Source organism: Globicephala melas, chromosome 13, assembly GCF_963455315.2.
Source record: "Globicephala melas chromosome 13, mGloMel1.2, whole genome shotgun sequence".
Classification (NCBI taxonomy): domain Eukaryota; kingdom Metazoa; phylum Chordata; class Mammalia; order Artiodactyla; family Delphinidae; genus Globicephala; species Globicephala melas.
Window position 1 is genome coordinate 82,440,346 of NC_083326.1, and position 13,269 is coordinate 82,453,614.

Sequence of the window (13,269 nt, forward strand, 5' to 3'; positions counted from 1 at the left end):
GCAGCCGGGATTGGACAGACGGGGAGAGAGGGGGCGGGGCTGAAGGTAACGGCTATAACAGCCTGGCCGGACACACAACTGCCGGAGCTTCCGCGTGGGGCGGGGCGGGCCGTGTGAGGGCGCGGAGCGGGCGGAGCCAAGTCGGCTGTCGTGGAGGGTGGTTGGACTGGGGCCCTTCACCTCGGGAGAGTTCTCTCGTTAGCTGGCAGTGCGGGTCCGTCAGGACAGAAGTCGGAGGCGGAGTAGCGATCTGCTGGGCAGGCTGCTGCTGGGGCGGGGGTCGGGGCGGGAGGCGGGAGGGGCGGGAGCCGGGCCAGGGGCGCTGTCACTTCAGCACCAGGAAATAGGTGGTCCAGCCGGCCAGCAGCAGCGCCCCGATGAGCACCGTGTAGCTGAGGAGCACGAAGGCCAGCAGCTCCCGCAGCAGCTGCAGCACGTGGATAGTGGTCGAGGCCGGCATCGCCCTGCGCGGGAGGCCCGAGGACCTGCGGGGCAGGGCACCCGGGAGACCCTGAGCACGCAAAGAGGACGGTTCTCCCCCCTTGACCAACCTCCGCTGGACCCTAAGCAAGCGCTGCTGAGCCAGGCACTGTTATAGGCAGCGTGGACACAGGGGTCTAGACTAGGTCCCGGCCCTCTACAGAGTGAACATACTTTCCTAAAGCTAAGGAAGCCCAAAGTGCTGATTTTCTCCATTAACAACCACCTGGACACTCTGCACTGACACTACAGAATTCTTTTAAACCGAAAGTTCCCCTCATTCTTAGGCTCCCGATCTGGATCTGGGCTCAGAGAAGAGAGAAGCCTGCGGTTCCCAGACCCCGCTGCTGCACTGGTCTTCACCCCCAGCTGCTGCACTGGTCTTCACCCCCAGCCCTCTCCTCCCATCCACCTCATTCATTTTTAATGTTGTGAGTGCTGCTAATGGGCTGGTGAAGTAAAGCTTTCTTTTGCCATCATTCAAGCTGCAGCCCTGGCTGTCAGCGCTACTTGGGAGGGGAAGAGAAGAAAGCCTTTTGAGTAGGGGGAAAGCAGCAGACCCTCACTGCAGCCCCTCTGCAATTCCTCTGGCCCCAAGGCTTATTAGTACACAAGAGTTTGAGGATCCCTGCTTTGTGACCAGGCATGCTTGCCCTTCTGGCCAGCCAGGATAGCAGGAGTGCCAAGAGGTGGGTATGAATTTGATTCTGGACTAATCTCCTTCCCCATCGTGCTCTTGGCATCTGCTCCAGCACTCTACCTTCCACCACAGATGGAATCATATGGTAACAATCACAAACCAGTTCTTTACCTCCACTGCTGCCCTGCCCAGCAACGCCCCTCAGTGCCAACCACCAGCTTCCCTTTCTCCCCATTTCACTCACTCAGGAAAGTTTCCACGACTCGTCCACCGCAGCAGCTCCACGGTCCCTCTCTGGTCTGGTGTCCAAAGGTAGGCTTGCGTGCACTCCAGCGATGTCAGCAGAGCTGAGGGATTTTCAGGCAGCAGCTGCACTCACCAACTAGGTGTGGTCTAGAGACCAATCACAATCTTCACGTGGTCCCTGAGCTCTCACGGAGCTGCGCACAGGCGATCCCAGACCAGGCGGGGCGCTGGCAACTCTGCCCATCCTCTGCCTATGTCACCACCACGGCCCACAGAGCTCTGAACTTGCCTGCAAAGCTCCTGACTTAGATGGGCTGGGCAAGTGGTACACTAGGGGGGATTTCATGGCCCTCTTGTCTGGCTTTTCTAAACACTGCAGGTGGGATACAGTCCAAATCCTAACAAACTCCCATCGAGAGCAGTCCCATCCTACTCTTGAGTCTCAGACAAGAAGAACCACTGTACATACAACACTCATGACTGCCCAACTAAAGCAAAAGCTGTTGTCTTAAAACATATGCAAGTTTGAGCATTTGCGTGTGTGTGTGTGTGTGTGTGAGAACCAGCTCAGAGAATCAAGAGCTCCCAAGTGCTTGATTCTAATTCACAGAGTTTAGCAGGTTAGAGACTCATTATACAGTCACCTTCCCAATGTGCCCACTTCCAATTTCAACTCCTCCAAATGTAAGGCAAAAAGAACCAGTCAGGATTTCAGCCAATAAAGAATAGACCCTTTCCCAGATGTAATAATGAAGGGAAAAGAAAGCACAAACTTTATGCTGCTTCTGATTCTGCTTTTTGTAGTAGTTTGTAGTAAGAATATGTTTTGACCTTTAAAAAAAAGCAGGCAGTGTGGACATCAACCCTTTTATTAACATCCTCGTCCAGAAGCAAATGGCTCTCTAATTTGATCAGGATCTCTTATTATCAAATCATTGCCCCGCCGCAGCCGGGCTGAAACAGGAGCAGAACATTATCAAGCTGCGCAGGAAGCCAGTGCGTAGTAATTGCAACCCCAGAGAGCTGGTCATCTGGAGGGCTCTGTGTCCTGCCGAGTCACAGGAAAGAAAGTACAGCTGAGATTTATACCCTCATCCCACACCAAAGTAACATGAAAAAGGCTATTAAAATAGGCCTGATTCTGTTCCCCTTTAACTCTCACAACCTTCAAATGGATATCTCAAGTCAGTTATGTGTTCCAGCCTTTGCAGACTCTAGTCACCACCCAGTTTGGGGGTATTTTACAGCAACAGAGTAACTGGAGCTGAGAAACATCATGTAGCTTGAAGTTCATATGCATTCATTTCGAAGAGAATCTGAGAAATTTTACATTACTGCCTTTGACTGTTGGATGACAAAACGGCATCCTCTATTTTCTACAGTATGTCATCGTTAAACCATATGATTGAATATAATACACCAGGCTCTAGAGTATAATTCACAGTCTGTTCATAATTCATAGTCTATGCGATGTCGGTATTTCTCTGCCTTGCCATCTTGATTACAGCCCCTCTTCCTGGCTGCTTTAGATACTCTGTTTGTTCTGGTGTTGTTTTTCTTAAAGAAGTATTTCTTCTTGAGTTCAGCTCTGCTGAATACAAACACTGCCTCCTGGTGACAGGCCAGTCTTTAACATACAACTGAGAACAAGAGACAGACTCCATGCCGGATTAATCATAATCCTTGCCGTGAGGGCAGAGCTGCAGTGGCCTATCGCATGGAGATCCCCCCTTCCCAGTTCTCTTCAAGAATTAAATGTGCTGTTTTTAATCCTCCTTCTTTTAACCATTAGTCTCTTGCTCCACCGTTAAGCTACAGTTCAAATACTTATTTCTGTTGGCTAAAATTCAAAAGTGTACAGTATGACACAAAATAGTGTCTATGTAGACTTCTTTGTCTACGTAGACTTCTTTTTGGTGGGACTGCTGGTGTAGAACCGTCTACCCAACTAGACAAAAGTCCAGACATGATGTGAACAATCCACCCTCTCCAAGAATAAACGTACCATTCACATACCCTTTTTCTCAGTAAGGGCACACTCCTTGGAGACAAAGACTGCTTCAAGTATTAAATGAACTTACACAAAGGCGTATAATATATAATTATCCACCACTTTCTATTTGCATACAAATGAAGCAATTGATGTTTTGAAGTCTTCTGCTGAATGCATTTTTAGGAGCTGACCTAACTATGCTCGGAGCAAGCAAGTATAGAGTCACCAGTGAATGCAGACACACGAGACACAACTGAGTACCTGTTCACAGGACAAAGCCCCAGCCAAGGAAACTTGACTGGACTTAAATTGAATCCCATGAGCCGAAAACACTTACAGACAAGGTGGATTTCATTCTCTAAAGCAGCTGAGACTCACAACCGCTGGGGCTGGAAGGTATAAACTAATCTCCCTGGGATAACAAGTAGCTGAAAAAGGATTCCTAAAACAGGAATCATTTTAAGACCTTTCCAAATACTGAATGTCAAAGCCAAGTTAAATCCTCGAGTAGCTAATCTTTTAAATATTCCTTCTTCTACCCCTCATTCTTACACTAAGGAGATTTTTTAAAAGTACAGAATTTCTCCTTCACTCATAACATGCAGTGTGCTAAGAGACGTCCACTAGCGAAAGAAAGTGAGGAAAACATGTACGGGTACTAATTAACAGTAGAAATGACAGCTGGGGAAGGACACTGACTTTGGCCCCCAGCAAAGACGGGGATCAGCTAATTTGGCTGGAGACTCAGGCAAGGCTGTGAAACCGTCAATTTGGTCCCCTTCTTGGCCTTAACTCCTCCAGACGCTGGGATAGAGCAGGAGGAAGATTTCCAACTTCGCCACCAGCACCCAAGCTCCTCTGTCCTGCAGTCTAGCAGTCTCCTGTAGGAAGGGTAGCAGCTGGACTCCAAGATCATTGACAAGCTGCACCAGAGGGGGGTGAAGTCACCGGACCACGGACTGAAAGGGGGCTGGGTGTTTTCTAGCAAAATAAATGCCTGAGGCCGAATAGGTGTGTCCGCAGGCTGCTGGGAAAGCACGTGTGGCACTTACCAGGGAGGGGGAGCTGCCAGATGCTGGAGAAGCCAAGCTGCCACCGCTCACAGTGGGACTGGATGGATGGTGCAGCCCACGGTGGGCAGGGAAGAAAATTGGAGGCATCTACCATTGAAATTGTCTTAGAGTTAATAACACGTGCACTAAGAATGCGTCTTTGAATGGTTACATTCTTAGGAAGCTGCTCCCTAATTATTATGTTACTCAATGTAAAAAGCCCTTGATAAGTATGGGACCCATACTGACTTAGTTGACTTAGTTGATCAGGCAGATCATAAAGCTGTTCTGGGGAAAGAAGCTCTTCCAAACCTTTTGCTTTTTAGAAGCAGAGGAATCAAAAACAGAAGGAACACAACTTGCCTTACTGACCGGATAAGGTAGAGACTGGTGACATTGAATGTAACGTGCCATGTTCTGCAGGAAAAAGAAATCTCAACTCAGTGATAATACTAGCCCTAGGCCCCCAACACTCGGCCACTGCCCTAGGCATGATGCACCTTTAAGAAATTCAGCACTATTTATTAGCGGTCAGACCTTCCACTTTTATTTTCATTTTTACCTGCTTGGTCCCTGCTTTCTTAAGAACTGGACCCATCTGTGTGGCTGTATAGATTATCCATCCCACCATCCTTAATATATTTCCAGAGGTCTCCAATGAAGATCCTGAGCTCAGAACATTAAAAACTGTTATGTCTTTTACCCTGGCTGATTCTCTTCCATTCTTCTTTCTTTAAGAAATTAGGAACACAAAAGACAAGCAGAAAGGAGAAAACAGCATAACTTAAGAAGCTGACCCCAAAGTAAATTCTGTATTCTCATATTATTCCTCCATGGGGTTGTACTTCCTTCCAGCAACTTCTTCAAAGGAGCCGTTTATTCTGCAGTTCACCGGTAAGTCTCCTTTGAACGCCCTAGAAAGGTTTTTCCATTAGCGACTCTATCCAGCTGGCCCCGTTTATTAGCTTAGTGGTGGCGATGACATATTCTGTACCTCCATCTTCCAGCTGGGAAAGAAATCGCAGGGCAGCAATTTCAGCAAAGGTTACACCCCCGAGGAAAAATATCAGAGTGACGCGGTTTTCTCCCGGTTGACCTAAGATATAAACATTTCAGAATGTTTATTGATGCTTACAGAATTATTATTGATGCTCCTCTCCCCACCACTTAAAAAAATTACACCATTCCTAAGGAAAAGTAGTCATATATGTCTTGGTACAGACAATTCATTTGAAACTCAGGACCATGATTTTGATCTCTATGTTTTTTCTAACTTCTGAGATCCTCAGTTCAGAGGTTGAAAGCGGCTCCTCCTGAGGGAGTAATGGGTTCTAGCGCTTACAATGTAATTCACAACTAACAAAAGAGGTATGTATATCGGACTCTGACTCCTAAGTACTTTACAAATGTATTTTACAAAGCAATTGCATAATACGTGAAAAGCACACTAACACTACATAATCATCTGTGGATACGGGCCGTGGACTTACGTTTCTTTTGTAGCCCTGTGGGCAACGGCTGCCGTTCCTCAAAGTGGGGCCCTGGGAGGATGCGCAGAACTTCCTCAATACTCCGCCAGCCGGGCCGGGAAAGCAGCTGGGCCAGGCGCACACTGAGAGGGGCATAACCACTGTACACATACGATATGTCCGTGGGATTCTGTTAAATAATTAAAGGAAAAAAGGCCTGTAGAGAGAGCGAGAGAGAGACATATAGCCGCCTAACTGTGGCTTGTGGGGTAACCCAAAATTATTTGATTTGGCTTTGAAGGCAGAAACACAAACCCCCGAAATAGCCTGCTCCAATATTGAAATATCCTGTTCCAATCCACCCCTGCTGGGCTCTGTTCTTAGCAGCCAAAGGTTCACTTTTGACTCAAATCTTCAACAGCCACTCAAAGCATCTATAGGTACTGAAGATGAAAAATTGTTACTTGGTTTGGCAAGAAACTTCTTGGACGGTAACGTGGAACTCCCTAGGCGAGAATATAACCCTTGAACACGGCAATTCCACATTCAGACACTTATCCCACAGAGGGACTTGTACTCTAGAGGACAAAAGACCAAAGCACAAAGATATTAACTGCAACACTGTGCGAACTAGCAAAGGACTGCAAACGACCTGAATTTCTATCAGTAGAAATCTGATAAATCATAAAATAAGATGTATCTGAAAAACCACTAGGTAGCAATTAATTAAAAAAATTATTTTAGGGCTTCCCTGGTGGTGCAGTGGTTGAGAGTCCGCCTGCCGATGCAGAGGACGCCGGTTCGTGCCCCGGTCCGGGAAGATCCCACATACCGTGGAGCGGCTGGGCCCGTGAGCCATGGCCGCTGAGCCTGCGCGTCCAGAGCCTGTGCTCCGCAACGGGAGAGGCCGCACCAGTGAGAGGCCCGCGTACCGCAAAAAAAAAAAAAAATTATTTTATTCTTGGCCTTGGCACTCAGCCTGAGGGATCTTAGTTCCCCGACCAGGGATCGAACCCAGGCCCCGTGCAGTGGAAGATCAGAGTCCTAACCACTGGACCGCCAGGGAAGTCCCTATGTAGCAATTAAAAAGAACTTAAAAGAATGAGATCACAGAAGGCTCTTCAAGATACAGTGTTAAGTGGTGGGTGGGGTGGGGAAAGAGGTCAGCGTTGTGAAGAGCTGAACTAATCTATGACTTACGTTGTACAACACAGGAATTAAGATTATCTATATTCCCACTGGACAAAAACAATCCAATTTTGCTACTGAGGCAGGAGACCGTTAGCTTTTGCGGCAAGACGCAGCCTAATAAAGTCCCTTATGAAAAACCAAAAAAGAAAATAAGAAAAATGAAACTTAGAAAGATTGGAGTAAACAATAAACATAAAGCAAAGTGCACCCTACTTTGGAGACCAGTGGTATAGAATATGCACCATTTATGTAAAAATGTTTGTCTGTACACAGAATCTTTCTGGAAGGATAGATTACAAACTGGTTACAGTGCTCGCCTCTGAGAGGAAGCTGAGGTTGGAAGTGGGAGGAGCCTTGCTTCTCACCGTTTGCTTTCCCTGTACTGGATCTTTGCCTGACCCTCCCGCATTTCTCCCTGGTGCTCTGTGCCCCAGAGGCGGCCCCGTGGGCTCTGCACCAGCTGGAAACTGGAGAGAGGACGGCAGCGTGAGTTGTTGCCCTGACTTCCCCTCTGTGGTGCTGCCAGAGGTTGGTTGTGTCCCTCGGCTTGTCAGACGGCCTGGCCACACAGCTCTTCTCTCCCAGTTCTGGAACAGTCCCCTTCCCCTGCCCTCAGGCCTCGGCTGGGGAGGGTTCCCCACTGCATTGCCTCTCTCTGGTCCACCCCGTCTTTATGAAACTCCCTCAAACTACCCAGTGCCAGAGCACCCTATGCTTCCTGCTGGGATCCACACGAATGCACGACTTTCTCCAAAGCATTAGAAAACTGTCGTTAGAAAACAAGGTGGATGCGGAGATCAAGTAGCGTATGTCGTTGCAATAACCTGTTAACTGGGAACTCAAATGAGGTGAGGAGCAGGAGCGTCTTACTTGCTCGTTTACATCATCCATCCAGAGGCGTAACGTTTTCCGGACGGTTGGGTAAGTATTTCTGCCCCCTGTCTGTGGTTTCAGCAGGCCAGCCTTCTCTAGGTTGTATAAGGTCAATATGTGCTCATAGCCGTATGTCTGCAAGAGAAGTTGAATCAGGGAAACGGTTTCTGCGACTTTCAAAAAAGAGCACTTCCACGTACACATGGCCAGTAGGCACATGAAAAGCTGCTCAACATCACTAATTATTAGAGAAATGCAAGTCAAAACCACAATGAGGTACCACCTCACACGGGTCAGAATGGCCATCATTAAAAAGTCTACAAATAACAAATGCTGGAGGAGGTGTGGAGAAAAGGGAGCCCTCCTACACGGTTGGTGGGAATGTAAGTTGGTGCAGCCACTATGGAAATCTGTATGGAGGTTCCTCAGAAAACTAAAAATAGAGCTGCCATATGATCCAGCAATCCCACTTCCGGGCATAGATCCAGACAAAACTATAATTCAAAAAATACATGCATCCCTATGTTCATAGCAGCTCCATTTACAATAGCTAAAACATGGAAACAACCTAAATGTCCATCGACAGATGAAAGGATAAAGAAGATCTGGTACATATATACAATGGAATACTACTCAGCCATAAGAAAGAATGAAATAATGCCATTTGCAGCAACATGGATGCAACTAGAGATTATCATACCAAGTGAAGTAAGTCAGAAAGAGAAAGACAAATACCATGTGATATCACATACATGTGGAATCTAAAATATGGCACAGATGAACCCATCGACAAAACAGAAACAGAGTCACAGACGTAGAGAACAGACTTGTGGTTGCCAAGGGGAAAGGGGGGTGAGGAGGGAAGGACTGGGAGTTTGGGGTTAGCAGATGTAAACTATTATATATAGGATGGATAAACAACAAGGCCCTACTGTAGAGCACAGGGAACTATATTCAATATCCTGTGATAAACCATAATGGAAAAGAATATGAAAAAAAGAATGTCTTTATGTGTATAACTGAGTCACTGTGCTGTACAGCAGAGATTGGTATGACATTGTAAATCAACTCTACTTCAATTAAAAAAAAAAAGAGCACTTGCAACAAATCCACTGGTTTGTACTCTGGGGCATGTTACTGAAGTCCAGGCAACGACCATCCATGGGCACAGGTGCAGGGCAGGGATGAAGCCTGCCCCAAAACTGCTTGCCATTACAGCAAATCCAGCTCACTGGATCACTCAAAGAATGATGTAAATTTTTTTACTTTAAAGTCACAATTTATGGACCCAACTTAAGTGAGCATCAAATAAGTTATCATATATTTTTATATGGGATATAATTAGCTATTAAAAAAAGAAAGAGGCAGATCTATACATCCTGATAAGAAAGACCTTCTGGATTTATTCTTAAGGACAAAAAAATATAAGAAGACTATTACGTATAGTAGGATTTTATTTTTGTCAAAAAAGATATAGTAAGTAATAATAATAGCTAACACTTATATAATACTTTCTATGGCGGGGGGCACTGGTGTGTTCTAAGTGCTTTACATATGTTAACTCAGTCATTCTTATTATAACCCCACAAGGTAGCCACTATTATCTCCATTTTATAGAGAAGTTTAAATAACTTGCCCAAGGTCACACAGCTAATGAGTAACAGAGCTGGGACGTGGATCCAGCTGGTCTCGCCCCATGGTCTGTGTATGTAAACATTCTTTGTACATAGATGCAAAGACAGGAATCTGGGAGTACACAAACCAAACTGCTGACATTGGTCCCTTCCAGGGAGGGAAATGGGGGGAGGCGGGGGAGGGTCATGGTTTGCACCATGTACTTCTGCTTTGTTTGAACGTCATATGATGAGAATGCACGTGTCATTTGTGTAACTTTTTAAAAGGCAAAAAACAAACAAACAAAAACCCCCCAAAACCCAACCTGAATGAGTATTTAGTTTTAACACTAACATACTTAACTGTGACTAGTAATAGCAAATAAATAGTGCCTGAGACATTTTTAAACAGAAGGGAGAATTTTAAAAACAAGGGTGGGCTTTTCCTTATTATAAAGTAACAGGCTTGATTTAAGTAAGTTGGCTAAAGAATCATCATCAGAAATGTGCAAAAAGTCCCCTTCCTCCATCGAATAGTTGGGTTAACAACAAGAGCACTAGACCCTGGCTACCTGGGTTTTATCCCTGGCTCTGCCACATACTAGCTGGTGACCTTGGGCAAGTTATAGCACTACTCTGTGCCTTACTTTTCTCATCCATAAAATGGGGATGGTAAGAGTATACAACTCAGCACTGTTGTAAGGATTAAACAAATGAATACACATAAAGCTCTTCCAATTGAGCCTGGCACATAGTGAAAGCTCAATAAACATTAACTATTGTTATTATTATGCAAACACAGTAAACAATGAATACCAAGGACAATCCCTCCATGTATTAAAAAATTTAAAAGACAGTGGAAACACTATACCAAAATAGCAGCTTTGGGAAGTATTTTTTTAAAAAGATGTTTTCTCCCCTGGCAAATTAGTAATTTAAAACTATACTGACCTGCAGGATTTCTCTTTTGTAATAATCCAAAACTTTTTGTTTGAGTCCACTATTGCACACGGATTGGAGGCAAACTAGTCTTAACACCTTGATCAGCGGATGCTTTTGGGCAATACAATCCTCAATGTAACTGTTGACCTGGAAACAAAATATATACCGGTACCAGCCTCTGGTTTGGGGACCTAAAGAACTTGATATTTACTATTATTTTTCAAAGTCAAATATTGTGTGGTGACCTGGATGGGAAGAGAATTTGAAAAGATACCATAATCTATTCCTATACATGTGTGTGTATATGTATGTATATACATATCTGAATCACTTTGCTGTGCACCTGAAGCTAACTCAACATTGTTAATCAACTATACTCCAAAATAAAATAAAAAATGAAAACAAAAAAAGAGGAGATGAGTGGGAGAACGGTTCATTCTTTTTTTCACTGTCCCTAAGCCCCCTCCGAAGTAGCTCCTCTGCCCCTGCTACACGCATCCCCGTCACCATGGAGACACACCAGCGATGGGGAGTGCAGGGCAGTGAGGGCACACGCAGGCAATCCAGCGGCCTGTCTGGACTCACCTGTCTCCACGGACAACCTTGGGAGAGGCTGCTGCATGTCCCGGGTGTGTGACCATAACAGCAGCAATTTATCAGCATAAAGTGACAGGAATCTTTTTAGAAGATGGGAATTTTCATAAATCGAATAATTTTAAATTTAGTAATAGAAGTGAGTATTTAAGGGAAATTATATGATCAATCCTCTCAGAAAGCAAATCTATTCATTTATCTATTATAGTCCTTAAAGGTCTTTGATTTTAGGGGCTGGGTCTCACCTCTCCATGCACTGCAGAAAGTGCCTTGCATAGGATAACGTTAAATATATGATACTTGATAAAATCTCTGTTTTCACATTTTGCATTTGCTCTTCAAAATATGTAGACAAGGGGCTTCCCTGGTGGCGCAGTGGTCGAGAATCTGCCTGCTAATGCAGGGGACACGGGTTCGAGCCCTGGTCTGGGAGGATCCCACATGCCGTGGAGCAACTAGGCCCGTGAACCAAAATAAATAAATTAATTAATAAACTCCTACCCCCAACATCTTATAAATTTATTTATTTATCTATTTTTGGCTGGGTTGGGTCTTCATTTCTATGCGAGGGCTTTCTCTAGTTGTGGCGAGCGGGGGCCACTCTTCACCGCAGTGCACGGGCCTCTCACTATCGTGGCCTCTCTTGTTGCGGAGCATAGGCTCCAGACGCGCAGGCTCAGTAGCTCATGCCGTGTCCCCTGCATTGGCAGGCAGATTCTCGACCACTGCGCCACCAGGGAAACGCCCCCCAACATCTTAAAAAAAAAAAAAAATGTAGACAAGGCATGGGAATCAAAGCAATTGCTTTTCTAGGTATAATCTTACGTTTGATAAGGGATCAATTATGTTAGAACAGTTTTATTGTACACATACCTTATCAGTGTCTATTCCAGACATAAACTCCTGCTCCACTGTTAATTTATCAAAGAAGTCTTCAGAAGCTAAAATGGAATTAGCAAATTTGTAACTAAGAAATTAATGTTAACCCTTTTATACACAGAGCATGATTAAGAAACAAGACACACACAAAAGAAAGCAAAAAGTTCAAATCGTCACCTGAAAAGAATCTTCTAAGAAACATGGAAACCCTTTCAACCCTGAGCTCCTAAATGACATCTAGAAACAGTCGACCACTGCACCCCTTTGCTATCCTTAGGACGCTAATAAGGACTCAAGAATTTTTTCTCAGTATCAATGAAAGCTAATTTTGAAAGAGCATTTTACTTGCATCATCAGATCCAACCCAGTTTCACTTGATTTCCACTTCTATTAATATGAAAACAATGGACTGATTTTCCAACACTTTTATATAAGATTCAAAGTATACTTTATAAAACAGGGCATGGAACAATCTCCAGCTCAGCTTTTACAGCCTGTGTTTTAATGAGTAAACACATCTTCCAAGCCCTTTCAAAATACTTAACATATGCTCTCTACCAATTCTGCAGAGAGTCTTCAAGAGAAAAACAAGAACTAAAACAGAAACATGATGCTGCTCTAATTAAGTAATCCTTAACAACAGGAAAAAAACCAGACTGAAAAATTAACCGCCTCATGTTATGGGAAGAATTTTTTTCTCTTTTTGACATTCCAAACATTTTATCATATGATTACATGATTTTAATAATGAAAAAAATTGAGTTAACCACAAAGGGAACATTTTTGACTATAAACATTCGAATACTTAACACTGAGAATAACATACAGTGTTAAAACAGAGCTGACCTTCCCAAGGGAGTACTGTGGTGCCAATGATCACGGTGTCAGTCACAGTGCGTGCAAGTCAGCCCCAGGTGAGCACGAGCATTCCCAAGGATACTCACTAGTTACATCTTTGATTAGCTCTGCAATCGAGGTGTGGTTTGCGAGGGAGCCCCTTGCTGCCTGCATGTGGGGCAGTTGCGAAACGAACTGCTTGATCTCCCCAACGGTCTTGGCGTTGTGCCTCTCCTGAAACACGGAAAACAGCAGAACCGTTGAGCGGCGAAAATATTTTAAGTGCTCTGTTCTTTGTATTGCTTAGAGGACCTTTAATTTATACTAATGAGAAAGAACAGAATACAAATAAATCAGGCCAAACCCACCTCCAACATGACCCAGAAAAACAGAAAAGATAGGCTCGTTGTTCCCGTTCACTGCATTAGTACTTTTTTTTTTTTTTTGCGGTACGCGGACC

General features: G+C 44.7%; 2 protein-coding genes across 3 annotated transcripts in view; both read right to left on the bottom strand.

Annotated features, from left to right (window-relative positions):
- Positions 1 to 325: 325 nt before the first annotated feature.
- Positions 326 to 1,494, bottom strand: LOC132598363 (uncharacterized). Its single transcript, XM_060310790.1, has 2 exons — positions 1,365 to 1,494; positions 326 to 485 (listed from the first exon to the last, which is right to left on the bottom strand). Exon 2 carries the CDS (start codon positions 458 to 460, stop codon positions 326 to 328), a length of 135 nt encoding a protein of 44 aa, XP_060166773.1. The 5' UTR covers positions 461 to 485; positions 1,365 to 1,494.
- Positions 1,495 to 2,225: 731 nt separating this feature from the next.
- VPS33A (VPS33A core subunit of CORVET and HOPS complexes) overlaps positions 2,226 to 13,269 on the bottom strand; it is a 28,480-nt gene continuing 17,436 nt past the window's right edge. For both annotated transcript variants that reach the window (XM_060310436.1, XM_030860204.2), the window contains 6 exons: positions 12,917 to 13,043; positions 11,967 to 12,034; positions 10,509 to 10,646; positions 7,942 to 8,079; positions 5,902 to 6,070; positions 2,226 to 5,507 (listed from right to left, as the gene is read on the bottom strand). In XM_060310436.1, coding sequence (XP_060166419.1) covers positions 5,326 to 5,507; positions 5,902 to 6,070; positions 7,942 to 8,079; positions 10,509 to 10,646; positions 11,967 to 12,034; positions 12,917 to 13,043 — 822 coding nt within the window. In that variant the 3' untranslated portion in view covers positions 2,226 to 5,325. The remainder of the gene's footprint in view (positions 5,508 to 5,901; positions 6,071 to 7,941; positions 8,080 to 10,508; positions 10,647 to 11,966; positions 12,035 to 12,916; positions 13,044 to 13,269) is intronic.